This window comes from Oryza sativa, chromosome 5 (genome assembly GCF_034140825.1).
Source record: "Oryza sativa Japonica Group chromosome 5, ASM3414082v1".
Classification (NCBI taxonomy): Eukaryota; Viridiplantae; Streptophyta; class Magnoliopsida; order Poales; family Poaceae; genus Oryza; species Oryza sativa.
Window position 1 is genome coordinate 17,729,646 of NC_089039.1, and position 26,984 is coordinate 17,756,629.

At 42.7% G+C, this 26,984-nt stretch overlaps 3 protein-coding genes across 4 annotated transcripts; all 3 read right to left on the minus strand.

Moving 5' to 3' along the window:
* Nucleotides 1-1,812: 1,812 nt before the first annotated feature.
* Nucleotides 1,813-4,043, minus strand: LOC4338564 (nucleolar protein 16). The gene is made up of 3 exons (XM_015782474.3): nt 3,642-4,043; nt 2,254-2,375; nt 1,813-2,133 (listed from the first exon to the last, which is right to left on the minus strand). Exons 1-3 carry the CDS (start codon nt 3,991-3,993, stop codon nt 2,020-2,022), a joined length of 588 nt encoding a protein of 195 aa, XP_015637960.1. The 5' UTR covers nt 3,994-4,043; the 3' UTR covers nt 1,813-2,019.
* A 4,279-nt stretch (nt 4,044-8,322) lies between these two features.
* LOC4338565 (uncharacterized) lies at nt 8,323-12,075 on the minus strand. 2 transcript variants are annotated; one of them, XR_001545844.3, is made up of 5 exons: nt 11,780-12,075; nt 9,859-9,966; nt 9,514-9,767; nt 8,614-9,439; nt 8,323-8,462 (listed from the first exon to the last, which is right to left on the minus strand). XR_001545844.3 is itself a non-coding variant. In XM_015782819.3 (4 exons), the coding sequence occupies exons 1-4, from the start codon at nt 11,994-11,996 to the stop codon at nt 8,783-8,785; spliced, it is 1,236 nt and encodes a 411-aa protein (XP_015638305.1). In that variant the 5' UTR covers nt 11,997-12,075; the 3' UTR covers nt 8,588-8,782. The 2 variants fall into 2 exon arrangements, 1 of the variants encoding a protein (XP_015638305.1); XM_015782819.3 differs by lacking the exon at nt 8,323-8,462 and having other exon boundaries at nt 8,588-9,439.
* A 3,527-nt stretch (nt 12,076-15,602) lies between these two features.
* Nucleotides 15,603-20,416, minus strand: LOC4338566 (thiamine pyrophosphokinase 3-like). The gene is made up of 6 exons (NM_001420398.1): nt 20,139-20,416; nt 19,914-20,010; nt 17,379-17,451; nt 16,411-16,512; nt 16,078-16,327; nt 15,603-16,004 (listed from the first exon to the last, which is right to left on the minus strand). Exons 1-6 carry the CDS (start codon nt 20,290-20,292, stop codon nt 15,877-15,879), a joined length of 804 nt encoding a protein of 267 aa, NP_001407327.1. The 5' UTR covers nt 20,293-20,416; the 3' UTR covers nt 15,603-15,876.
* Between the last annotated feature and the right edge of the window lie 6,568 nt (nt 20,417-26,984).

Here is a 26,984-nt window from a genome sequence, read left to right on the forward strand (position 1 = left end):
ATTCATAGGAATTTTAGAGGATTTTATTCCTATAGGAATTTTTCCTACAAAACCCTTTGAATCAAAGGAATAAACCCTATGAAATCCTATGAAATTACTATGAAATGCCTCTTCCCATATAAGTTTTGGAGGAATTTTAACAAGAGGTAGAACCTCATGGAAGAAATCCTTTGAGTCTTTATCTCTTCTCAAATTCCTATGTTTTTCCTGTGGTCCAATCAAACGGTCATTTCTACGTTTTTCCTGTGTTTTGCAATCCTCTATTTTATACTTTCAGGGCCCCTTTGATTCGTAGGAAAAGTGTAGGAAATTTGAAGGATTTCAATCCTATGAAAAAAATTCCTATGAAAGCCTTTGAAACAAAGGATTGAATCCTATACTATCCTTTAAAATTCCCATGTAATGGCTAATCCTATAGAGATTTTGGAGGAAAGTTAGCAAGAGGTCCAACCTCTTAGAAAAATTCCTTTGAGTCTATCTCTCTCATCCGATTCATGCGTTTTTCCTGTGGTCCAATCAAACGGTTATTCCTGTGTTTTTTCTGTATTTTCCAATCCTCTGTTTTACACCTGCATTCCTGTCAGAATCCTACGTTTTTCCTATTTCTCCGTTTTATCATTCCTGCGATTCAAAGGGGCCCTCATTCATGTCAGAATCCTATGTTTTTCCTATTCCTCCGTTTTTTCATTCCTGTGATTCAAAGGGGCCCTTAACCATTCGTCTTATTAAAAAAAATTACGTAATTATAATTTATTTTATTGTGAGTTGTTTTATCGCTCAAAATACTTTAAGCATGATTTATATCTATACATTTATATAAATTTTTTTTGAATAAAACGAATAGTCAAACATATGTTCAAAAGTCAACGGCGTCATCTATTAAAAAACGGAGGGAGTATATTCTAATGTACCAAAACAGTTTATTAGGGAGTAAAAATTAATTTTTAGATAAAATTTTTATTTATTTGTTCTTATCGACTTAAAAGTCAATGTAAATTATAGCTTTTGCTTTGACTTATTAGGCCAACCGATGGGACTCTCGAACAACTGTCCTTTTGTTTTTTTTTATATAGGCCATCGTTTTGTTCTATTTCTTGTAAAAATTGCTAAATCTTGTTTACATTTGTGTTATAACGTTAAGACAGCAATTTTCAGATTTGTTTTGCAACCTCATTTTAAGATATAGTGATTTTTATCTATATATTTGGACCGACGGGTTTACTACGGTAAGATTTCTTTGATTCCAATTACGAAGACTGCGAAATAACCCCACCTCCAGATTTTCAGATCCAAACTGGTCCATTTCTCTAGTTTTTACCAGCTCTTATTTGGTAAGGGATAGGTTGTCATGCTGTAACCTACGGAGAAGAAAAACATCAATGATTAATGAGCAAACGAGCATGCATTGGCATGAAACTTGAACAAACAAGTGGCGTTTCATCTTTCAAATTATAAACCTAATTCATCATCAATATGCCTCCATAGGGCAAGAAAAATCTACAGAATGCGGAATCCAGGACTGCGAAAGCCAGTTGTTCCAGTAGCTGAAAGTGACCTGAAGCAATCTACTATACTTCCAGAAATAAATAAATAAAAACAAGGAACAGAACTAGACAAGAGTGATCTTCATCACTCTTAAGTGCAACAAGGTAGGAACTGCACACTTGTCAGATGCACATGAAGAGATAAAAAGCAGGCGATTACAGGGACGTTTGAGAATAAATCACAGGGTAAGTTGTTGGTGCCAGCAAATTATAAGTTGCTAGTAATCATGGCAATCATATCAGCTGAATTCACACGACCCCAAGCAAAAGAGTACAGAACAATTCTGAATTAGTTACGACTTTCATGATTTTCCTCGAGGTACAGAGCGCACGCCATCTTCTCTGATAGTAATCTCAAACCACAGTAGTACAGTAATGCATACACCAATTTTCATAGGCAAAATTTTCTTCCCATTAGTGGGAGCAAGAGGAATACGGTACACAGTGAAAGAGAATCCTAAACACTCGTATGATACTACTTCAGAGGATGGATGATGCTCTTGCCAACAACATGGTATCTTTCACATAGCTTTTTCAGGGTACCAACCGAGTGTTGCATCGTGTTCAGCTTGATATCCATGAACATGGCCTGCAAACATAATATCTTTTCAGTTCACATTTTCAAAATTCAAGTATCCATTGATTATGAACTCCATTGAGAAGTAAAATTGAACATAGCACCCAATGTAATTTGAATACTTTCATATACCTTGTAGTCATCACCATGCTTCTCTATTAATCTGCCAATATAAATCCGTTGAACTTTTGTCAGTGGTTCCAAAGGTGCAGATTTCCCATCCCGCCTCTGCTTTCCAAGTGCAGATTTCAGATCTACAGTCCAAAGAAACTTATGCATGAGTTTACAAAGCGTTGACGTTCTGCTAGTAAGATCACAAGCATATTCTTATGCAAAATTCTGTGTCATAACTAAGTAACAAATTAATGAATGATAATAGCATACCTTGACCACTATGACAAGCATGATCACATGAACTGCTAATCAAAGAACATGCAAAACTATACCAATTGAACTTCTAACATGTTCTACTGCCATATATCAACATGCCCAAAGAAAGCATAAAAGAACTATAATGTGATCGCACAGCTGGGGTGAGTATTTCAGTTTAATACTGCAGATATAAATTAGCAACAGAAAAGAGAAAAAGATTATTTAAAACAATGTCTCCAATAATTTTCAGGTCTACATGAAAATAAAACAGGCCACTGACACTTTTGAAATGGAAAGGTGGGGAAAAACTATAATATCGTAACATTGAAAGAAAATGTTAAAAGCATCTGTTTTCCAATACATTGCATGTTTACACATATAAAGCAAATTCCGCCCATGGGACTTGTATTATTATCTTCAGTGGCGACCAGTGTATTATTCACATTCTATTTACAGAGTATTATCTTTGGTCAACATATCATCTTAAACATTTCTTAAGCAAATGCTCATAATTCATAAATACATGATACTGGCCTGCTTACTCTGGGTAAACAATCAATAGATATATTTCAGATCGAATGTGCATATAATCAGAAATCAATATGGTTCGATTCCAATCAGCATACTATGGTGCTTCTTTGATTTTCACAGGTATGGTTTTCTTGTCCACAGACTACTGGCTGAATTCAAGATGATCCCAACCTGACATGACCTGTAATTTATCCAAACATTACATACATACACTGCCAATAATTTTGCATACCAATTGGTCTATCTCTTTTTGATGCTATGTCGATGTTTAAAGTTGATCAAGCATTGCTGTATTGAAGCATCACATCAGCCACAGTGATTATGCTTGCCCAAAGCTCAGAACTAATCAGATTAGTACCAATTTCTTGCCAAAATGCTCAAAATCAAGGATCCCAGAGCATATTAGATTCAAATGAGCATGTTTTCGTAATGGCCTCATCATACTGCGCGTTTTAGCCACTTAAAAACAATCGTTCAAAGTTCAACCGAAATCGAATATACTCCAGCATCATATCCCACAAACCATACCCAACCACAAATATGATTTAAACATGAAGCTATCAGCTTTCACAAGGCAGGAACGAGCGAGTGGAAAGGGGAACCGGGGGAGGACTGACCGTCGGACTCGAGGTCGCTGCCGGAGTCGACGGGCTCGAACTCGTCAACGGGGGCGCGCGCCGCGTCGATGTCGGGCGCCTGGAGCGGCGCGCTCTGGACGAGGCGCGGCGTGCCGCGGGCGTGCGCGCCGAGGAGGTTCGGGTTCGCGACGACCCCGAACGCGGCGTAGTTCTTCACCACGCTTCCCTCCGCGTCCCAGCTCGGCGCGTGGCCGCCGCCCTCGGCCGCGGCGGCGGCGGCGAGCGCCTCGGGCAGGTCGAAGGCCGGCTTGAACTCCCGCGGCTTCTTGCGCGGCAGGCCCACCTTCACCTGGGCGCGGGAGCGCTTGAGCTTGCGGCGCGATCCCCCCATGCTCCTCCTCCTCCTCCTCGATAGCTAGCTAGGGTTTGGACGCGCGAGCCGAGCGGCTAGGGTTTTGGGTGGAGGGAGACGAAAGAGGAAGAAGAAGAAGAGGAGATCTTTAATGGGCCTCCACGAGAAAATTATGAGGCCTGGAGGCCCATTAGGTTGTCTTAGGCTTTGGGTTAATTGGATCCTTGAAACTTGACGGGGTATTTTAATTTGGACATCTTTTAAAATCATTTTTTTCATTCAAAAAAGTTGAAAGGAATTTACCATTGCAAAGACACAACTTGTCTCTATCCTTCGAAAACGTTACCTATTAAGCCCCCAATGAATAAGAAAATATCGTGCTCTTTCCAACCACTCATTCCGCGTATCTCGTGTCCCCTCTCTCTCTCTCTCCCTCCCGTCTCTCTCCCACGTAGGTCCTCAGCAGTCAACAGCGGAGATAGAGGACCGGCGTGGCGGTTAACGGTGGTGGAGGGGAGGCAGCACCGGGGAAGATGGACATAGGGAGTCATCTCCCTAGTGTCGGTGGCCCTGGCAAAAGGACGGCGGAGAAGCGGTGAAGAGGAGGTCCATCTCCTGGTCGATGGCAGAGCTAATGGCGATGCAGAGGGGATGGGGCCGGCAGGGGTCGATGACGGCCGTGGGGTGGGAGGGGGCGTCCTTCCTATGCAGCTCCCCAGCAAGAACTTGCAGATATCGGCACGAGTGGAAGCTGCAGGAAGACAATGACCCTTACATAGATCCGTATGTGGCATGGCTCCTATTCGTCGGCGATGATGGGGTGACGAAAGCTTAGGCAATAGCAGCTACCCGCCTTGGGGGAGTAGAAGGCATTGCAGGATCCTGGTGTGAAAGAGAATAGACAAATTGTAAAACTCCAATTGCACGGCTACAAATAGACTAATAATTGTAATGACATTTATCTGAATAGGCACATTTGCAATGATACGGTGTTGCATTTTGCTAATAAGTATATTATTCCAGAGGAAACACCTGTAATACGATGATGTAGTCATGGGATGTGCACAACTTTACATACCAGGATTTAAATCCTAGTACTTACGAATATTACAAACATGTAACTGGACTTTTAACAAGTTTTTAGTGAGGTCCGGGAAAAGCCTCTGATTTTCGTCTCTTTGAGCGTATATTAGGAGACTCGTTTGCATGTGTGTCTACGGTGTAAGCGAAAAAAAATATTATACCAAAATAATATGGAGTTATTTTAAGACCAAATCAAAACAGTGGCTTTGTGAGCGCACAGACTTGTGTGCCTATAAATTTTCTCAAGGAAAAAACAGCACTAACTTTTGAAAGCACAAATAACTTATACCAAACTAGCCAAGCGCCCGTAAGTTGCAACGGAACAGAACTGCTACGAATGCATAAAGACAAAATTCTCCAAATTTGCTTATAATCACATTCCATGACTTCATCTAAACAAACTTGATCGAAGCTACGCTTTGGCAGTTGGCACACGTCTTTCTCACCACTCCCATCCACCAAATATGCTTATATGCCCGTCAGCTCTAGCTCTGCACCCTGTTTATGCTCCATTGTGCCTTGTCCTATTCTGTTTTTGCAACTGGTCATCATAAAGGCAACAAAAAAAAGTCATGGAAAATATTAGAGTTATAAAATGTGGAAATTGCTCAAATTTATTATTTGATATTTGGGATGCTTTGAAAGTGAGGTGCAAAATTATTTGTGAGGGAGAAAGACTAAGGAAAATCTCCATAGGATTTTATTCCTACAAAATTCCTCCATTTTAAGTTTATTCCAAATGAGCCCTTAACAAAAGGAACCGACTATAAAGCTTATAATTTTAGGGCAATAAAATTATAATACTACCTGCACTTTAATCTTAGAAGGGAGAAGACACCATTACCACAACTAGAAAGGTAGCCCGCGCATTCGCACAGGCATGCGTCATACGTTAAGTTTGAGACACTTATAAGAGCGAAATATTAAACGGAGAATATCTGTCACGATTTCTCCATAAATTATTTTCGTCGGCATTAATTGCTTTTATAATTTTCTAACCTATTAGCTTTATATTATATCATATTTAAGTAATATCTATAAGCAATTATATATAATCTACTTTATCATTTGAAAAGAAGGTAGACTTATTTTCTTTAGAAAACATGTCAACGAAAGTAAAAGTAAGTGTAAAGCAAAAGTAAGGCGTTTTTCGTTTTTTAGTTGCATATATATTATCATATTTGACCTACTTTTTTCTTTCTGTGTAGAATGTCTGATTTAGTTATGAATGTTTGCAAAACAATATATGATGGTGCAATGTATGTTGTTGAATTATTTTTATAGTTTCTTATGGTAATGTGAATGACATGTAAAATGGAAGGGATGGTGTCCATCGGTAAAAACATAAACATGAATTTATCATTTTTGTTTGGATACTATTGATTTAATTTAGTTATACATATTTCTATATTGATGTATAATGACGAAATATACGTTGATATTATCTTAAGTATTTCATGGCTATTTGGTTGACGTGCAAAGTACACGGTCGAGTATGCCCAGATGCCATATATTTATATAGTAAAATGTTAGCATATAGATCTTCAGTTGTTCGTTTAATTAGAAATAAAGTAATAATCAGATTAGAAATTATACGTGTAGCTTAAAATCATAGTCCTTTTAATATCTACAATTATTGATTGTTTTTATTTTTAGTTTAATAGCTGAAAATAAAAAAAGAAGACTTGAGAGGAATGAAAAGCATAGAGCTTTAAGACAGAGATGGGAGGAGGTGGGCAGTGTCGTAGTGTTGTGTGAATGTGATGTGGGTCTGAGGTGGAGGGGACATTATTTTTCTAATCTTTCTGAATGATCCAAGTGAAAAAAATATTTTTTTCTCATATTTCTAAGTTTTTCTTTGATATTTATGACATGTCATGTTGCGGCTTATATTTTCTCAAAGAGAAAGAAGATCTAATGTTTAAAAATAATTGGTCATCGATTTATATTGAAACTAATGGATAGATGTTTTTTCTTTGAATTTCTATTTTTTTCCAACTTTTAAAATGTGACACGTGATGACTTACAAAACGCTATAGAGGAAGTTTAATTGATCTTTATATTGTAAAACGATCTAGATGACATAGTATATATTGACTTTTTTAATTGAGTGTGGCTATGTAAGTACATTACGTGCTTACTCCAGGATAAGAGGTGGGGTTTTACATGAGGATGATGTGTGTCTAATTAATCTAATATAACGGTTTATAAGGTTGGACTCACCGATTTAATTGAAAATCGAGGGATGGATGTTTTGCTTTTTCTCAAATTTTGTACAATTTTCTTTAGTTTATTAGATCTAATCCAATGGTGTAAAATAACGGGTTCACCAATTTAAGTGAAAATCGACGATGAGATTAAATATTGCCACATGGTGGTCTAGGAGCGTTTGTATGAGTGCCACGTGGCGGCTTAAGAGCGTTTCTAGGAAGTTTAATGGACTTTTAATATATAATATAATAGAAAGAATAGAATAGATAGATAGATAATCAATCACATTGCGAGCTTTCCATTGAACTACAAGTCTAAAATTATCTTGACAACACAGGAATATATAGCTTCTTCACTCTTCAGTCCTTCCACTGTCTATGAAAATTTCCAACCAAAGGCCGAGACGTTTGATCAAAATCTTCACTTTTCCATGTGCCGCAGAACCAGAACAGAGAAGCAAGAAGGGCTTAACTCTAAAGATGACAAATTATTGCTACACAGAAAACAAATGGATTCTAAGTAGTATAGTAGTACATATTTGCACACAATAGCTAAAATTCATATCCGCATTGTCATCAACAGCATAAAAAAATGTCAACTACTGGAGAGAAAACCAGAGTAAAACTAAATAATTCATTACAGAAGACAAGCAAAGTGTGTATAAATATAGCATCAGTTACGCAAACCATTTGATACACCATGGTCCTGAATAAAGTGAAGATGTGAGCAAGCATCAGTTCATCTGCTGGTAAGAGAAGTAGAGAACTCATACATGTATGCACGTTGAACCATCACTCTATTTAAAAACCAATCAGGAAAGTACTGGTGAATTGTGAAGTCAGCATTAAAAATTAACACATCATGCTGTCAATGGGTACCGTCGAAGAACGAGCAGAAACTAAAAGGCTAAATATGAACATAGGGATACTGAAAAAACTGTTTCACTAAAAGGATAACATACTTGCCATTGGTTCATCATACACTCGGTATCATAACTTCAATTTGACTACCAACATGCTTGTAGGGCTTACTGAAGTCATCTTAAAGTAATATCAGCAGTATTTTGTTCCAAAATTATGGTAAACAATGTGAAATAGAAGATAATTTGACTACCAAGGCGGCAACAATATGCACTTTTGTGATACACAAATACTAATATACGCCTCAAAGCCACCTGTGTAGTAGACTTCTTCTGTATCACTCTTTCAGCTCACCTAAGAAGCAGAAAGACAAAAACACAAAACTGAGTAATGGTCGAGGAGTTGCCACGAAATTAGTGCAATTGAAAATCAAAAGAAGAACAGCAGCTCTGAGCATTTCATAGAATCGAGATGTAATATGTAAACAAGTTAGAGGTTGCATTACTTCATAGATAGGATAAGTCAAGGTGACGGAACCAGAGTACCAGACTGCCAGAGCTCTGTACATACTATACTGGCAGTCAGTGAGCTGAGCTACACCCTACAACAGATACTATCAGCCCATCTCATCTCAGAGTACTACTAGAGATGAGATCAAAAGAAACTACCCTAACTTAATGCGGTTCAGGCATTGTTCCTTTGTTACTGTCTGCTGGTTTTCCTGGCTCTTTGGTAGCTCCAGAATCTCTCCATCCACTGCCTTCAACCATCTTGGCCAACCGCTGCTCCATGGAGTCGACAACTTGAGAGATCAGGGAGTGGAACTCAGGCCCCTGCGAGCGGACAAACTGACGGGTATCCATACCCGACGGCTCGCGCAGGCCCTCAATGCCCCTTTCTCGACACAGCAATGCCGCAATCCCAACCGTCAGGCTGCTCCTGGCTAGACTCAAGCTATGGCTGTGAGACACAGGGCCGAGGAGAGACACGAGGGCTGTCATCTGCTTAATGCTCTTCTCCAGAGAGTCAGCCGCATTGGGTGGGGGGTCCAGTATTGTGCCCAGCCTAGCGAATGAAGCTCCCATGCGCATGGCAAGGCTGTTCATGGCAGTAATGGCGGTCGCTCGGTCTGATTGTGCCTCTAGCATGGCAGCCTGGGTCTCTTTCAACATTGCATTGGTCACCTCAAGCTCATCCTCAGTGCTACACAGCTTCTTGGACAGCTCCTCCACCTGCTGCTCAAGCCCTGAGATTTGGGTCACCAAAGCAGCAGTTTGTCCACGTATTTGTAGAGGGACTTCATCATGGAGGCCGGCAGCTATAGAGGTGGCCTGCACAAGAAGGATAATTGCATGTGACTTGCTTCCTAGGATAGGCAAGCCAGAAGGATTCTTAGGAAGATCACCTGAACAAGGAATGAGGTGATTTTAGACAAACGACTCTGCAGGACTCCTGGCTCTGAGACACCTTCCATTAGCTCTTTGACTTTCTCATTGACAAAAGTTCTCGCAAGTTGTATTGCATCCTTGTCTTGAACAAGGGGAATTGACTGGAGAGGCTTGCCAGGGCCTTCACTATCCACAGTGATCACTTCATTATCCCTCAAATCTTCAACAGGCAGGTCCTGTACATCAGCTACTGCCATCTTCACCACAGAATCTCCCTCATAAAAAGGAGAATTTTCAAAACTCAGCAAGGAAACTAAATATGATTAACACAAAAGCAACAGAACCGGCAAACCTAAACATACCAGTCTTAGATAGAACCACACCCGGAGAGTACTCCCCTTTCCCATAATCATCCTGCTGAAGCGTAGCTTTCGTGCTGTCAGGGGTCAAGCAGCCAAGACCATCTGAATCTGCAGGCTCCACATATCATGAAGGTCATTTCACAAAAAAAGAATGCCCATCTGACAAAGATACAGCTTTTCAACTCAACAAGTGACAAAGGCATATTTTGACCTGAGCTGGTAACAGCAAGGTTAATCCCCATCCAACAAAGATGCAACTTTTCAACTTAGCAAGTGACACAACACAAAAGCATATTTGAACCCGAGCTTCTAACAGCAAGATTAATCGATCCGCCTCATTTATTATCCTCTCATTTCACTCAAATTTTGAAGAAAAATGATATCAGCACAGGAAAATGCTATAAATGTTAGTTACCCGATTGATAGCAATAAAAAATAATGAGCTACTGGAACAAATAATCTGTATGTGCATTGTAGATTGAGGTTGAAGCAAAAGGTCACCACTACTATAGTTTAGGTTTCCAAGCAAGGGCTCTGTACAGTAATCTGCATACATCTCTAGGCATTTCGAGCAATTTCTCAGTACTGATCTCAGTAGCTCAGGGTCCTTACCATCAGAGTCAAGGTCGCTGCCAGGGCCACAGCCGCATGAACCATGGAGGCCAGGATTACCAGACACGAAAAGAGGAGTTCCCTGCGGCACATCTCACATTTTCACACCTCAGCTCAGAGGTGGGGGCGGGGGCAAGTGGAAGCACCAGACGGTCAGAGTCCTTTGGAGTTTTGGGCAGCAGCCCCACATCCAACTTGTTGTGCGAGCACTCGTGCTTGTGCCCCAGCTGCCCTATTCGCACTAGGTTTTGGGGGCAGGGAGACGACGAGAAGGACATTTCTTTGCTTTAGTAAATTTCACTTTGAGCCACCTTTACTGACTTGTGAAACTTTGGTTAATAAAGGTGAGCAATGTGAAATTTACTGTCTTTTTTTTTTGCCTGATAGAATTGGTTCTAAACTTACAGTGTTAAATGGACCATGGACCTGACTAGAAGTAAAAACTAGCTTTTCTAGTGGTTGAAAATATTGGTAGTAGTTGAAACATACTACCTCCGTTTTTTTTAATAGATGACGCCGCTGATTTTAAGGCACATGTTTGACCATTCATCTTATTCAAAAAATTTACGTAATTACTACCTCTGATTTTTAATAGATGAGTTGACTTTTTATCACACGTTTGACCATTCGTTTTATTAAAAAAAAGTACGTAATTACTACCTCCGTTTTTACTAGATGACAACGTTGACTTTTTATCATACGTTTGACAAACTTTTGAATAAGACGAATGGTCAAACATGTGTTCAAAAATCAACAACGTCATCTATTAAAAAAGGATAGAATATAATTTATTTTGTTGTGAGTTGTTTTATCACGCAAAGTACTTTAAGCATGATTTATATCTTATAAATTTGCAAAAAACTTTTGAATAGGACGAATGGTCAAATGTGTGTTAAAAAACAACGTCATCTATTAAAAAAGGATGGAATATAATTTATTTTGTTGTGAGTTGTTTTATCATTAAAAGTACTTTAAGCATGATCTATATGTTATGCATTTGCAAATAATTTTTTAATAAGATGACTGATTGTGTCCGAAATCAATGGCGTCATCTATTAAAAACTGGAGGGGGTATAATGTACTAGCTCTCTTTTTTCCTAATCTTTCTTTTTTTTTGCAAAGTTTTTTTTTCTAATCTGAAATCTCCTTTTCTTGCTGTCTATCCAGATTAACCACGTCATACCAATAACACCACAGTATCAAAAGCGTTGCCGCTCGATCTTTATACAGCAACCATACATTAAAAAAAAAAGTGAGGAATCGGCATACATCGAAGCAAAGGGGGGAGACGGCGTGAGGGGCCTATAACCTTCCGTCTCGAGGTCGCTGCCGGGGGCGACGGGGCCGCGATCGCTCGAAGCCGAGGATTTCCTCGCCGCGGGTCTCACCACGTCACGCCTTGGCTTGGCGGTCGTCGTGGCGGCGGCGAGCGGTGCCAATGGCCGCTCGGTGCTCCTCGGCTTCTTCGGCGGCGGCGCGTCCACCTTGCCGTGCGAGCCCTCGTGCTTGCGCACCTGCCGCCCCATTCGCGCTCTAGGGTTTTGTGGCGGGGGGAAAGGCCGAGGAGGACTGGAGGAGGACACTACTCCATTTTTGTGTTCTTTTAACTTTTTTTTCGAGTTTGGGGAGACTTTGGAGACGAGGACGAGCCGGCCTGTCGGGGAAATCGAGGCAAGCCGCCGGGCCCACCTGTAAGTGATAGGAGGCTCGCTAAGGCCATCAGCAATGGGTAACCCCAGGTCTTGCCACTAGCGACGGCCGTTCGCTTTTCCGTCCGCCCTGTTCCCCCGTGATGGAGCGCGTCCCTCTGCTGGGGGTGCTAGGGGGCGCGGCTCTCTACACGTCTCGCCGGTTTTTCGTGGGGAGTCGTAGGCAGGCGACACGTTGGGGGCTTGGGGCGCTCGTGGACACGACTACCGCACCTGCGATTTCCCATTCTACCCTCGATCTCGTTGCTAGGAGGAGGGCGACGGCGGTGGGGAGGAACCCGAGGCGGCGGCGCGAGAGAGAGACGCCGACAAGAGAGACAGGAGGCGTCACCAGAGCTGCGAGAAGGGAGGCGGCGTCAAGAGAGAGAGGAGAGAGAGGCGATGGCGACGACAACCGGATCTGGCGGAGAAGCAACCGCACCGCACCGCCGCCGCCATCGCCACTGCTTGAGGCGCCCGTGCTCGCCACCGAGGAGCACGCGGACAACTTCGTGGTGGTGGTCGCTGCCGTCGGCCACCGGGCAGAGACGGGCAGCGGCGAGCGTCCGTCGCGACCTTCTCCACCTCTATCTTGGACTCCTCCGCACGGAGAGAGAGGCGAGCAGCGGCAGGAGAGAGAGGAGAAAGTGGCGGCGGCGGCGGCTGGGAAGGGCGAGGAGGGAGGTGGCACTGGTGCTCGCGAGATAGAGAGGGAGAGGGAGGGGGAGGACGACGACGGCGCCGAGCGGAGGGAGTGAAACCCGGCGAAGAAAAAAGAAGAGGAGGGGAAAGAGGCGGAGAAAAAAGAGGAGAGGGAAAGAGAGATAGGGAGAAGAGAGGGGTAGTATAGGAAAACACACACTGTGGGTTTTTTGGTTGAGACACCCATTGTGGGCTTGAGTACTTTCATCCAGTTGCCTCATGGGGAGCCCATCTAGGGTGTCCTCCATTGCGAAGGGAGTTTCCCAGAGAGTACCCTCAGTAGAGTGTCCCTGATTGTAGATGTCCTAACCGATGCTGACACATCCTATACTATGAATGTAGACTGAGGCCTTGTTTAGTTCGCGAAAAGAAAATTTTTGGGTGTCACATAGGGTGTTTGACCAGATGTCGGAATGTGTTTTTGGACAGGAATGACAAAACTAATTTCATAACTCGCCAAGAAACGTGAGATGAATTTATTAAGCTTAATTAATCCATCATTAACACATGTGGGTTACTGTAGCACTTTATGGCTAATCATGGACTAATTAGACTCAAAAGATTCGTCTCGTGATTTTCATGCAAACTGTTGAATTAGTTTTTTATTTTATCTATATTTAATGCTTCATGCATGTAACTAAAGATTTGATGTGACGTATTTGGGAAAAAAAATTGAGAACTAAACAAGGCCTGAGTACAAATATCCAAATTATTAGTACTAGGATGTGTCCTATCCACCCAATCAACCCAAAATCCCTTATATTTTGGGACGGAGGGTGCATACTTTAGGCCTGGTTTAGTTCCCCAAAATTTTTTCCCAAAAACATCATATCGAATCGTTGGACACAGGCATGGAGCATTAAATATAGATTAAAAAAACAAATTGCATAGTTAGGGGGAAATAGCGAGACGAATCTTTTGAGCCTAATTAGTTCATGATTAGCCATAAGTGCTACATTAACCCACATGTGCTAATGATGGATTAATTAAGCTCAAAAGATTCGTCTCGCGGTTTCCAAGCGAGTTATGAAATTAGTCTTTTTATTCGTGTCCGAAAACCCCTTCCAACATCCGATCAAATATACTATATAACATACCAAAAATTTTCTTTTCGCGAACTAAACAGGCTCTTAGTATTGATGGTGTCCATTCCCACATCACTCACTGACATGTCACATGTGGGCCGCATAACCTGTGCTAGTATTACATCATCTTTCAATGAATCATCTCACTGTTTCACCATTGGTTCTCCCCAAATTTTAAAATCAACTACTTGTTCAATAAATAAAATAATAGTATTATTTCAACTAAATAAGTGTTTATTAATTGATTTAATAAGATAAAAACTTAATTTGTTTTCTGTTGCAACTCATGGGCACTAGGCTAGTTAAAACAAAGCACGTGATAGTGTGTCGTTTCGTATTGGTAGATTAGTAAAAAAGATTATAAGTCTACAGTCTTGAAAAACCATACCAAAGAAAATGAAAAAAAAACAGCCACATCATACGTCTATGACCAAATCCCGCATTTCAAGATTAAGTCATGTTTGTTTCAGCTTAATATTATTGTAATCTAGATTATTAAATCAGATTACTCTAAGCTGGATTATAATAAGCTGACATAAAATAAGCTATGAGTTGTTTATTTCTCTGGATTATTAGAGGCATCCAAATGTAGTGGGTCTTTAGCCACTCAATAATCTGGAAAAAGCTCCTCTAGAGGAGATTATTGGATTATAGTAATCTGGCTTATAGATTATAATAATCTATTTGTTTGTTTCAGCTTACTCCTAATAATCCAGATTATAATAATCCTAAGCTGAATCAAACAGCGCCTAAATTAGATCGCATCCCTAAGGGATGAGAGTGTCTCTGCACACCCGCCCTAACGTGCTAGGATGTAATTTTCATCTAAAGATACCTATCGGAGAGAACAAAAAAGTTCACGCAACAATGCCCTAAGAGGAAAGTAGGGGTCGTAGGCATCGCCGTTGCCAACCGCCCAACCCAAAGGGCTAGGCTTTCACCTATAATCTTTTTGCCATCCCGTATCAAGGTCACCTACTAGAAACAGTGGCCACCACCGACAGTATACCTTCAATGCGCTTTCACCACTCCAGTGTCTCGCCGTCGACCGGCCCAAGCAAGAGCTCAACATTTGGTGCGCTCCAAATTCATCCACACAGTTGGGTTGCAGAGGAAGAGAATGAGAGAGAAGGATAGAACCTCTCGCTTGCACTAGCCCACAAACTTGGCTATCTTGTGCCGGCAAGGTGCCGCTGCAAGAGGACTAATGACTAGATCGGAGGCCGCCGCAGGCAACCGATGCTGCTTCTGTATGTTTTCTTTAGCTGCAAAAGTACGTATTCTATCAAAGGAAGCGTAAAGTGCAAGCTGAAACTAATGCACACTTCCGAAGCCCATAAACGGATTATCACAAAATAAAATAATCCATTCAGCTGAAAAGAAGTAGGCGATTGAATCGACGTCACAAAAAGACAAATTAAACTATAACAAAAAAATAATCTTGCTGGAATAAGTGAATGTTCCTACTAACTGAAATCCATGTTATAGCAGAACAACCATAACTGATACTTAACCATTAACAGGGCCAATCTTTACTTCGTGCCTCACTCTTACCATGCGTTGCCAGTGTAGAATTTCCTGAGTACAAAACCACAAATGAACGAAAATTTGAACTTGTGTTGTCAGTGTAGAATTTCCTGAATACAAAACCACAAATAAGCGAAAATATGGAGTTTGCTTAACAAATACAACTGGTTCTTTACATTACAGGTAATTTGGTGACATGTTTACAAAAAAAAAAAATTGTGCAATTACAGTGCAAGGTATATATTTAGAGACGTGCCAAGTCCTCTAAGTTACATATTAACATTTCACCAGGTTTAGCCACATCAGATGCCATGTATGTTTTCACTCTTCTACTAAGGGTAGAACTCAACGACGTAAAATAGATGAGACAAAATTGGAACTATGATACAATTGTGTTACGTATTTCAAGAGTGGTGCCGGAGCGATATTGTCCAAATCAGGTCAGAATCTGAAGTGATCGTAACAACAGTACTCTCCTCTCTCACAATGTTTGATGTGCTAATAAGTCCACCAAAGCTCATGCTGGTATTATCTGGAGATGAAATTTACAGATTTTTAGGCACCAATTATTTGTCGATGTCGAATTGATGAAGTGGGAGGCTTACCTAAATTCCATTGAAGCCCAGTGGTTGTGGTGGTGGCCGAAGGCGCGCCGATGGGAATCAATCCACAGTGGGGCCCCTCAATAGACCGTTCAATATGGATGTTATGAGTGTGTGTTCTTGGCAGCAGAAAGATCAAGCAATCATCCGATAGGAGTATGATCCTGTTGTTTGGGAAGAGATGAAGTACGTTGATGTTTCCCATCTCGTGGTCAAACCTTCCCCCAAGGGCCCCAAGAGCAAAGATACACAGCTGCAGTTAAAAGACAAATATGGCAGTAAATTTTGTGAAGATGGTGGGTAATGACACCACGTTATCGAGCTTAAGAAGTTTACATTAGATTTGTTGGGGATGGCCGAATTCTCAGTGATAAAAGCTACACATTTGTGTAAATCGGTGGTGTCCTGATCATGTGACTCATCGACTATTTGAGTACCCTGCAATTTTCACAAGAAAAACAATTGTTTCATCAGATAAGCATGAGAAAGGAATATTTTTGTTTGAAGTCCTATACCAAGATACTTCATGCCATCTGATGACCGAAGCATGAAACATATCAATATGAATATTTGCAAAAATAGATACTACCGTGGCAATGTGAGCTATATCCTATAGAAGATACCAGCAGCTGTCTATATTAGACATAAGAATGAAACTAAATGTTCTTAAGTAATCTAAGACAACTCTTAACACTGTTCTTTTGTTCCTACCAGAAAAACTATTCTGAGACAGAGAATATACCAGCTTGAATGCTCATACGGCATGTAATTACTTTATCACTTTCTGTAAAAACGCAAAATGCCATGATGTGCCCATTAAAAATAATCTGGAATATGACTTCCATTTAGTTCAGTTGTGTCAGTCATTGGTTTTAAATAAGCTGTCATAGTCATTTGGTTTTTCTTTCTCATTGCTACAATAGATACTCTGTTTGTTAGGCTTCTGACTGGTCAATACTAACCATTCTAGTGCACGCCATGGTTTGAAACTGTCTTATTTTGTTCTGATTAAAAACAAAACATGTGCCAAGAAGAAGCAGTAGCACCATAGTAGTGAGGCTCATGAAATTCCAAGAGAACATAAAAATTAACTAGCAAGAATAGTTGAAAATAATATTACTAGATAATATGGCTGAAATAATCATACTGTTTTGACTAACGAAAACTGGATGGAACATATTAAAGAAGTTTATGAATTAGAGTAATATCCTGTTATTGCTGGTTATACTTGAGTCCATATCCCAAACTAGTTACATCTGGTTTTAATTAACCGTGACTAAATGGAAAATATTGAATTACTTTACCATATTGGAATAATATTCCTTCACTTCTGGTCGAACTGAGTCCAGATCTCCTTTGATTACATCTGGTTTGTATCTGCACCAAAACACTTGTGAATTTTACATGAGAAATCTTTTTGTAAAAAAAGGCAAACCCAAAATACTTCGATATTTGTTTCCGATTATCAGCCATTAAGATCATCTGAAATATGTGACCATCTCTCAAACTCTGATTCCGCATAAGCAATTTGGAACATAAGACGGATTCTTGTTCAACCTTTGTCTGTGCGGATATAATAAACTTGAGAAAATTCGATCCATAGCACAAGAAAGAAAGCGGTACCAAAAAATAGCACAAAAAGTTTCCACTTTTGATCCATAGCATAGGTCACCGATTTTTCTTCGCCCCGTAGCACTTCCGTCACATTTTGAAGTAACGGCGTTAGATCGGAGTGGAGAAAATTTTCGTCGGACTCATTTGCCCTTCGTTCCCCATCAGGTCTCCTCTTTCGCTCCCTCATGGACGGCGGCGCGGCAGCCATCGGGCGACCGCCTCGTCTCCCCGCCGCCGCTGAGCGAGCTGCTGCGCATGCTCTTCAACGGCGTGGACGCGTAGCTCGCCGTCACCGCTGACGGAGAGGTGGACACCGACAGCTGCGCCACACCAGCCGAGCCTCGCGGGCCCCTCGAACAGCCGCCTCAGCGCCGCCGTCTGCAGCATGCCCAGCTCTGCCATGCACGTGCGGATGTGGTCGTCGCTGCCGTAGAGCGCCGGGTACTGGTCGATTTCACCCGTCCTGCCGTAGAACTCGTACACCGGCTTGTCCAGCCACAGGAACCCGCGCATCAGCGCCGGCCACCACCATGTTCTGATGTACTCCCTCCGGCTCTTCCAGAGCTCCGACGAGGCACCAATGCCGAACACAATATGGCCCAGCCCGATCGACGCGGCATCATCAGCTGGCATCGGTTTCAGCCGTGCCACCGGCAGCGACGAGGCGTTGCGCCTGTTGCCAGCATGGCCGGCGGCCGTGAGATGTGCAACGGCACCACTGCCAAGGCTCTCCTCCAGGCATGAGCTACCCGAGTAGAAAGGGGACACGGCGAGGGCAACGACGTACAGGGCGAGCACCAGGAGGAGCAAGTAGAGGAGGCTGCAGAGGAAGAAGGAAGCCTTGCACTTGGGCGCCATGCTAGGGGCAAATTAGTATTTTGAACTCCTTAGTCACGGCTAAACACTCCATCACAACTCCAAACCTGACGGAAGTGCTACGGGGCAAAGAAAAACCGGTGGCCTGTGCTATAGATCGAAAGTGAAAATTTTTTGTGCTATTTTTTGGTACCGTTGTTTTTCCTGTGCTATGATTCGAATTTTCTCAATAAACTTGGTATAAAAGCTTCTCATAGCTCAAGGATATTCATACATAATATGACAATAAATAATAAATAGGGTAATGCATCAACCACTAGTTCTGAAACCACTGCACCTCAACCAGTAAGTGGAAGTTCTAACATACTAGAATAACCACTTGCCGGTAACAGTTGTATTAGGAAAAAAGGCCTTTGGTGTACCCAATAGCCATTAAGATGGGATTAGGCTACCTATAACCCCCCAATCTCAGCACCAGCATAAGCAGTTTACCGAATAGGCCATCCGATGGGAGCCACAATTAGAAAGGCAGCTTGATCCTACGACTGAATTCTCATTTCTTAAGAGCATATTATCTCAACTAGTGCTACACCTTTATCCACACGAATATACTACCATATACCTATACTCGTGTCAAGCTCTAGCATGAGGGAAGCACAAAGAAGGCATTCCATCGAGCACATAGTGGGCATGCGAAGCGCAGCAGGGAGCAACCAATTAATGAATTAAACAGAGGCATACATCCACCGCCCACAGGAACTGCATCGCAAAGTCCCCCAAGAAGACAAAAACTAAATTATCCGTCATGCCATGTGCATAGTAACCCCCTGCGCATCTCCCATCTCCAAGAATCCAACTCCTGAACTTTTGACCACGAATACTGGCGCCTCAATGACATGAAGAGGCTGTTCGAATCGTAGTTAAAATAAAATAAACCTTACAAAATTTTAACAAGTTAGCAATATTATCAAAATTTTGGCAGAATTTCTTATGTATTTATCAAAATTTGTAACAAACTAAATGTAGGTTTTTTTATACAACTTTGCTAAAAAATAATATAAAGTAGTACGATTGAAAATGGCATCAATCTAATAAGCCCCGAACAAGATGGAGAGGATCATCGGTTGCTGAACCGAGACTCCATTTTGGCGCCGGGGGGGGGTCGCACAGATAGGCAAGAAGCTAAAATTACTGCAGTAGAGTTACTTGCGTGCCATCTCGACCAATCCAAAACGCCTCGCTGCACGGCCGCCGCCGTCGAGGAGCACGAACACGAACACGAGGAAAAAAAACACTGGAACACGCGCGCGCGGGCGCGCCGCGCACGATCCATCCAAGAAACCGAAGCGGGGCGGGAAATCCCCCCCCCCCCCCCCCCCCAAAAAAAATCCGGGATCAGATCGCGTTACCTGCGGCGAACCTCGTCGGGGTCCTGTCCAGGAAACAGCTCCGGCATGCCGTCGAACACCCGGTTGGCGCCGCCGTCCGCGCACACCCGCACCTGCGCTGCAGAGAGAGAGAGAGAGAACGAGAACGGAGGCAGGCGCCCACGTCAGTCAGTCAGCATCGAGAAGAAGAGAACAGAAGAGAGAAGAGCCACGCGCGAAGCCCGGCGAGCGAGGGCATTCTACTACCGCGGTCCCAGAGGCGGGGCGCGAAGCGGGGCAGGCGCTGGTTGAGGACGAGGAGCGCGTAGGCGGCGCCGTCGGCGTCGGCGCCCGCCGCCGCCGCGGACGGCGAGGGCAGCAGGAAGGCGGAGGAGTGGGACATGGCCGGCCTCGGGGCCATGGCGGCGGCGGCGGCGGCGCGGCGACGGCGAGGGCTGGAAGTGGGTGGCTTCGCGCCGATCGGGGTCGGGGAGGGTGCGACTTGCGAGTCGTGGGCTCGTCGCGGTCGTGCGAGCTGGCGTGTTGAATGGGCAGCGCGTGTTTGAAAATTTGGGGTTTTTGGTCAGAGGTGATGGGATGATGGGATTGTCGTACCGCTACCGGAGACTTCCGGAGTCCCCACTTGTAGTACCCACTGGTGTGTGGGGTCCACTGCATTTAACATGTGCAGGTCAGCTGCAGATTGTCACGTGTGTCTCATTTAATGTAATGGAAAAATTGCAAATCCACCTTATAAGTCTCTCATATTACATTCCATAATTCATCTTGTTGTAAGGGCCTGTTTAGAAGGAGGCCCTCGTAGCTTTCCAGTTCCGGCCATCCATCCCCGCCGGAGGTGAGGTTGAGGGCGGCCATGCATATTCTGAAAGCATTGTCGCTGCTGGATCCAGTGAAGTGGTACGGGGAGTCGGTGAAGGGGTCGAACTCGTCGACGGAGGCGTGTGAATCGGACTACGACATGAAGTCCCTCATGCCGGCACCGGCGCCGTATCTGTCCCCGTCCATCTCCGCCGATGCGGGCATGAGCGGCTGCGGCGGTCGATATCGGCGAAGGTGGAGGCAGAAGAGGGCATGAGCGGCGGTGTCGAGGATGAGGTGGATATGAGCGGCGGAGGAGGCGGGCGTTAGTGGCTACGGCGGGCGAGATTAGAGGCACGGGTGAGCTAGGTTGGAATGGGGAATGGAACGAGCGGGTGAGGAATGGAGAGAGAAAGGGGTTGGGTGGGGAATGGTCGGATGGAGAGAGAGAGAGCGAGCGTGGGCATCATAGGTAGTGCGCGTACCGCACAGCTCCCAATGATTTTTCCAAAATTTGCTGCTCTAGAGTCCCAAATGATAGATGTCAAATTGCTAACTTTTGCTACTAATGTTTAGATCCATTTTGACAAAAAAAATGCTCCAAAACAATAAAACTTTTGCCATTTTAGAGGAACTAAACATGGCCTAAATACTCACCCACCTATTTAGTTTTTTTTTTCTAAAAAATACCACCACATTGTGCCCGCACTTAACCTAATCAATATGTTTTTTTTTATAAAATGTGAGCCATCAATGTGGTTTTCACCAAAATTAAATACTTCCGGAGTATAGTCTTGAAGCTTTGTTGAGGATTCTACAAATAGAATTGTTGGTGAGAGCTTAAACATTATCGCACTGAGTTTTACTATATGCAAAAGAAAAAATTCAAGCAAACATGAAAAGTATTTTGCAAGTACTTAGACAAGATTGACTCAGCTAACTTAACATGCGGTGACTCTACATCAGTGATAACGTGCTGATTCGGTTAAGCACATACGAAGTGGGGTGGTTTTTCAATAAAACTAAGTATGGTAGGATATTTGGAACAAAATAACTTATGGATTGGAATGTCGAAATTCAAACGACTTATGTGAAGGTTTTGCAATTTTCCCTTTAATTTTGGAAAATGGAAATTTACAGGGAAAAAAAACCACAAGTCAATAGAAGTTTTAAATTTTATCCCATAAGTCATTTTGTTGTAAATGCTCACCTCTATTTATTCATGTTGCAAAAACCATCCAGTCTGCACGTGCTTAACAAAATTAATATATTTTCATAAATCGTGAACCATCAATTTGGTATTTACCAAAATTAAATACTTCTAGAGTATAGTTTTGAGAACTTTGTTTTAGGTTCCAGAAATAAAATTGCTTATGAGAGCTTAAACGTTGTTGCACTGATATGCACAAATAAATTCAATGAAACATGAAGAATAATTTTAATGCAAACACTTCGACGAGATTGACTCAGCTAGGTTAGCCTGTGATGGCTCTACATCAGTGATAAGGGAATGATTTGGTTAATCACGTGGATCCTGGGACACTTTTCACATACTTGCAACAAATTAAATAACTTATGAGATGAATGTCAAACTTCAAATGACTTATGATGTGGTTTTACATTTATCCCTTACCAAAATTTAGACACAGTTTGGTTTTGATTACTGAATGGATTATTATCGCATATTATTTACTTATTTTACTAAGACTGAGTTTAAAAGTGAGTTTATATATACATTTCTCAACAGCTAAACGATACAAATTTTACAAATAGTTTTTGTATAAGTTTCTTTAAGAAAATTAAACAAACTCATTTCCGAAGTTTGTCCCTAGTACTTAACTAATTATGAGCAATGACTCAATTGTTTTGTGTGGAACTGAAATCTACGCCACACTTCAACTTCAAACTTACATAAGTAATCATGTATATGTAATGTACTTTTTTAACATTACATATGGATCATCTTAACATTTTGCAGCAGAAATTGTGTATGCAAGGCGGTTCCTTTTCATCCAATAATAAAATAAAGAAATTCAAGCTTTATTTTTATTTCCAGTAAGACTAAAATTGGAGAAAAAAAGACAACATATTATGGCGTACGACCAGAGTACAATAATGCACATGGAATAATTCCAGGTACAACCAAAGCAAACCAGTACACACGGAATTATGATGAAGCAAAGAAATAAAGAAGAAATATACAAGCTTATAGTTGAGTCAAATATATAATCATAAATATGCAATTCTTCCATATAGTTCCAACCAGAAGTACATTGTTATATGTGTCCCTTAATCCCCTTTTATGACTTTTTCCTATAGAATCCACAATGATGTATGACATTAATGCGATATATATGTCTAAAGAAGGGGGGCCTTTTAAGATCATGTGCCACTAAACATGGATACACCCTCAAGCACATAAGGAACCCAGCATGCATATGGATAGGACTACCAAGTTCGAACCGGAGATGACCAAGACTGCTCAGATGTTTCCTACCATGATATCCAGACATAAGCCTACATCAGCCTCATCAAGTTGATATCTTGAGTAACCCCACAATCCTCCATGGACCGCATCACAAAATTCCCATCTCTCCTGATTAGGTGAATATGCAATATTAGAGTTCCAATTCACATACTTGTACTCGGTGTGATCTCCAAGGCAATACCTACAAGGAGTCAACGGTATTATGATGGGTTTAGCGGTGTTGGACTTGAAGTTGTAATAAATGAAGGATAAAGTTAGAGTCGAACTTTGTCATACGCTTTATCTTAAATAGAGAGGGGGGCACCACATTGTACAATGGTGACTGCAATGTAGCGTAGACAAGCAAGGAAATGATGGTGGCGAGGCCATGAACTCGTAGCGGCTAGGTGATATATTGATTAGGGAGAAGTGCCCATGAAAAGAGTCTCAAAGATGTAGGTTTCGACTGAACTTCGTTAACAAATATTGTGTGTTCCTGTGTCGTCATCTGGCGTATCTTGGGTGATCAATAACCGAGGAGATCGAGAAGGTTAGTCACTATTTCGCTATATCGACTAACTTTTATAATAAGTGGTATTAGAGCCGAAAGTTTCAGAATTGTGGAAGAGGAAACACGAGGTGAGATCATGCATTGATAAGAGATCATCAACCGTGGCGATGAGATCGATTGCGACAACGAGAACGTTGTGGAGGCAACGACCTCCCTTGCGATTAGACCGGCGATGGTGGAACGTGGCCGAAAGATGGGGTCGGGTGTGGCTAAAAGCAACCAGAGAGATCGGATGGGTAGCGCCATGGACGACGTGCCCAACACACACGGTGGTCGTAGATCCGTAGCAGCAGGGAGGCTATAGCAGAAGGGCGAAGCCGGCGAGCGTGGTGAGGCACAGTGGACTTGCAGGGCCTGAGGACGACGTGATCGTGGATGGTGAACACAAGCGTTATGACTGCAGTGAGTGCGGAAACACAAACAACACATATGGAGAATGTGCTATACACACGCAGGATGAGCAAGGCACAAAATGGCAGTTGACAACAAACAACGTCGTGTAGCACAAGCAGAAGGCAGACCATATGAGATCGAAATCGGGGCAATGTTGGACTCATGAGCATGAACGCAAGTCCGAGGTGGACTTGTCCATGCAGTGGCCGGGCTCGAGTTGGAAGTTGTTTTCAGACTCACAAGGCAACAACTATTCTGAAGGATGAGCAAAGAGTGCACGAGAATGGTCTAGACTTGTTGACGCAAGGGTCAAGGAGGATGTGGATGCGTTTGAGAGCATCACAAAGAGAAGAAAATAATCTCTTTTTTTTCAGGTATATTTTCCAAACTGTTAAACAGAAGGAGCATTAACTGCATGCACATGTGCAAGTGCATGGTGTTGTGTAGTGGTGCATGCATATGAGGCTTGGCAAAACTACGACGTTGGTTCACGAGTAGGACTAGCACAGCTAGTTGAGTTGGATTAAAGTCAATATGAGCAGTGGACTAATAAGTATTTGGTGGCATGGACTTGGGTGCACTTGGCGACTCGATCGTGTGGAAGATGCAGCATGGTAAAGGAGAGGTTCCGCGAATTGAGCCGTCTTGCAGCGTAGAGGCAGATGGTGGCATATGGTGTAGGCAAGGCAGTTGCTTGAATTGGACTCAGGGCATAGCCAGGATGCATAGGTACTCGGACATGGCTAGGTGGATACTCGATCGGTTGATAGCTTGATGGAAATGATATATGCCTAAACATTGAAATCATTCGTTGTTTGTTATTACAGTGTACACTACTACAGAATGGCATATTGGTGTCGGTTGGGAACCGGTCTTAGCTGCCGGATTTCCCAACCGGCACCCTATAGGCGGCATAGATGTGGGGGAATCAAAGGGGCACCTTTGAGGTTCCAGGATTGGAAAAAAGGTCGGCTCGAATGCATCGAGCCGATTCGAGCCGACACTGATTCCATCAAGAACACACATGAACAAAACTTTCAACCAAGAACACACACGAACACACATGAACCTCCGCTACCTCCATGCCATGCACCGCGCGCGCGCGCGCGCACACACACAGAGAGAGATAGATAGATAGAGAGAAAGAGGTGGCGCCGTCGCCCCTTCAATCTCCGCCGGGCAACAGCTGCCTCCATGTCGCCAGATCTAGCGGAGGCGAGGCCCGGCCGGCCGCCTCCACGCCGTCCGGGCCGCCGCCCCCTCCCGCCCCCGCTGAGCCGTAGCCGCCTCCACGCTGCTAGATCTGGCAGAGGCGAGGTCCGGCCCGCCGCCTCCATGTCGTCCGCCGCCGCTGGACCTCCTCTCTCGTCCGAACTGGCGGAGGGGAGGTTCGGGCCACCGCCTCCACACCGTCCGCCGCCGCCGCCACCGCACCTCCCCTCCCACCACCACCGGAGAGAGAGAGAGAGGAGAGGAGAAGCCAATAGAAGGGGAGAAGTGGATAGAGAGAGAGAGGAGAGGAGAAGCCAAGAGAAGAGAGGAGGGGAGAAGCCGAGCTCGGCCTTATCTCCTGCAGGTGTGGGTGTGGGCCCCACCGGGAGGAAAAATATCTCCCTTGGCTGGCTCGGCTCGATTTTATCGGTGGCACCTATAATATATGGTAGGTGCCGTTTTTTTTAAAAACGACACCTATAATATATTATAGGTGTCATTTTTTTTTAAAAAAAAGCGTCACCTATTATAGATGCCGGTTTTTCTCTAAAACCGACACCTATCTCCGTTTAAAGGTGTCGGTTTTAATTTTTTTTTTTCATCTTATGAAGGTGGGAAAAGCACTATAGGTGTCGGTTTTACCACTTCCGGCACATATAGTGCCGACATCTATTTGATGTTTTGTAGTAGTGATGTATTAGTGATTTCCTTTCGTAGATTTCTAAAATCGAGATCTTTGATATCACCAAACAAATTCTTTTTATTTGGTTTTCATCTGGAATTCTTGTTTACTCCCTTCTTTTTTAATTATAATTCAAGCCTTTTTTACTCAAGGATTAAGAATGGTGTGAAACTAAGAGAAAAGGAAAGAAAAATGACCATGGCATCGCTATATATTTAAATAAATCATTTCTAAATATAGCTAAGAGATTATGCTCCACATTAAAGTAGATCAGCATAAGTTCTAAATATAGCTACTACATTTATCCCAAAATTTAGTAATATTTAGTTATATATCTAGTCATAGCTATGTATTTGGACTTATGTATGTCTAGATACATACCCTAAAGTTATTATAGTTCAGGACAGAGAGAGTAAGAGATTATGCTCCACATTAAAGTATATCACATTTTCCGAAAGACCAGGAAACAAGGGCAGCTAAGATAAGAAGGTAATAAGAATAGCTTATCTAGACAGTATATGTAGTAAAAGCATACATTGATGTATTGCCTAAACATATTTTGAGGATACAAATCAATGCAAAAGATTAGGATATCATAACAATCCTTTGAGATCTCTATATATATCAGTTTGCGTGAGCACTTCTTGCTTACAACGAAACATAGGAAGATACATACAAAGTAGAAGAAAAATGGCATCGATGTCCTACTTCATCGTTGCTATGCTCATATCCAATTGCTTGGGTTTCATTGCAACACCAATTGCTCAAGTTGTAGGTAGCAGTTCCTCCTCGGGTGTTGGTGGTCGAAAAGTTTTATCTGCGGGAGGTTTGCACCAAATCTACCACCATGGAGGTACTGTTCCAGGTTCGAGTGACCCCCTAGGTCCTCCAAGTGATGAGATATATCATCATGGTGGTACCGTCCCAGGTCCGAGTGACCCCTTAGGTCCTCCGAGTGATGAGATATAT

Coding starts and splice junctions, on each gene's coding strand:
- LOC4338564 (XM_015782474.3), bottom strand. CDS start 3,993: ATGGGGGGATCGCGCCGCAAGCTCAAGCGCTCCCGCGCCCAGGTGAAG. Junction 2,376..3,641: donor CAGCGACCTCGAGTCCGACG/GTCAGTCCTCCC, acceptor TTTGGACTGTAG/ATCTGAAATCTGCACTTGGA. Junction 2,134..2,253: donor AGCATGGTGATGACTACAAG/GTATATGAAAGT, acceptor TTATGTTTGCAG/GCCATGTTCATGGATATCAA.
- LOC4338566 (NM_001420398.1), bottom strand. CDS start 20,292: ATGGCCCCGAGGCCGGCCATGTCCCACTCCTCCGCCTTCCTGCTGCCC. Junction 17,452..19,913: donor CCCGACGAGGTTCGCCGCAG/GTAACGCGATCT, acceptor GTTTTGGTGCAG/ATACAAACCAGATGTAATCA. Junction 16,005..16,077: donor TGGGCTTCAATGGAATTTAG/GTAAGCCTCCCA, acceptor TTTCATCTCCAG/ATAATACCAGCATGAGCTTT.
- LOC4338565 (XM_015782819.3), bottom strand. CDS start 11,996: ATGGGGCGGCAGGTGCGCAAGCACGAGGGCTCGCACGGCAAGGTGGAC. Junction 9,768..9,858: donor TGTGGTTCTATCTAAGACTG/GTATGTTTAGGT, acceptor TTTATGAGGGAG/ATTCTGTGGTGAAGATGGCA. Junction 9,440..9,513: donor TCACCTCATTCCTTGTTCAG/GTGATCTTCCTA, acceptor CTTCTTGTGCAG/GCCACCTCTATAGCTGCCGG.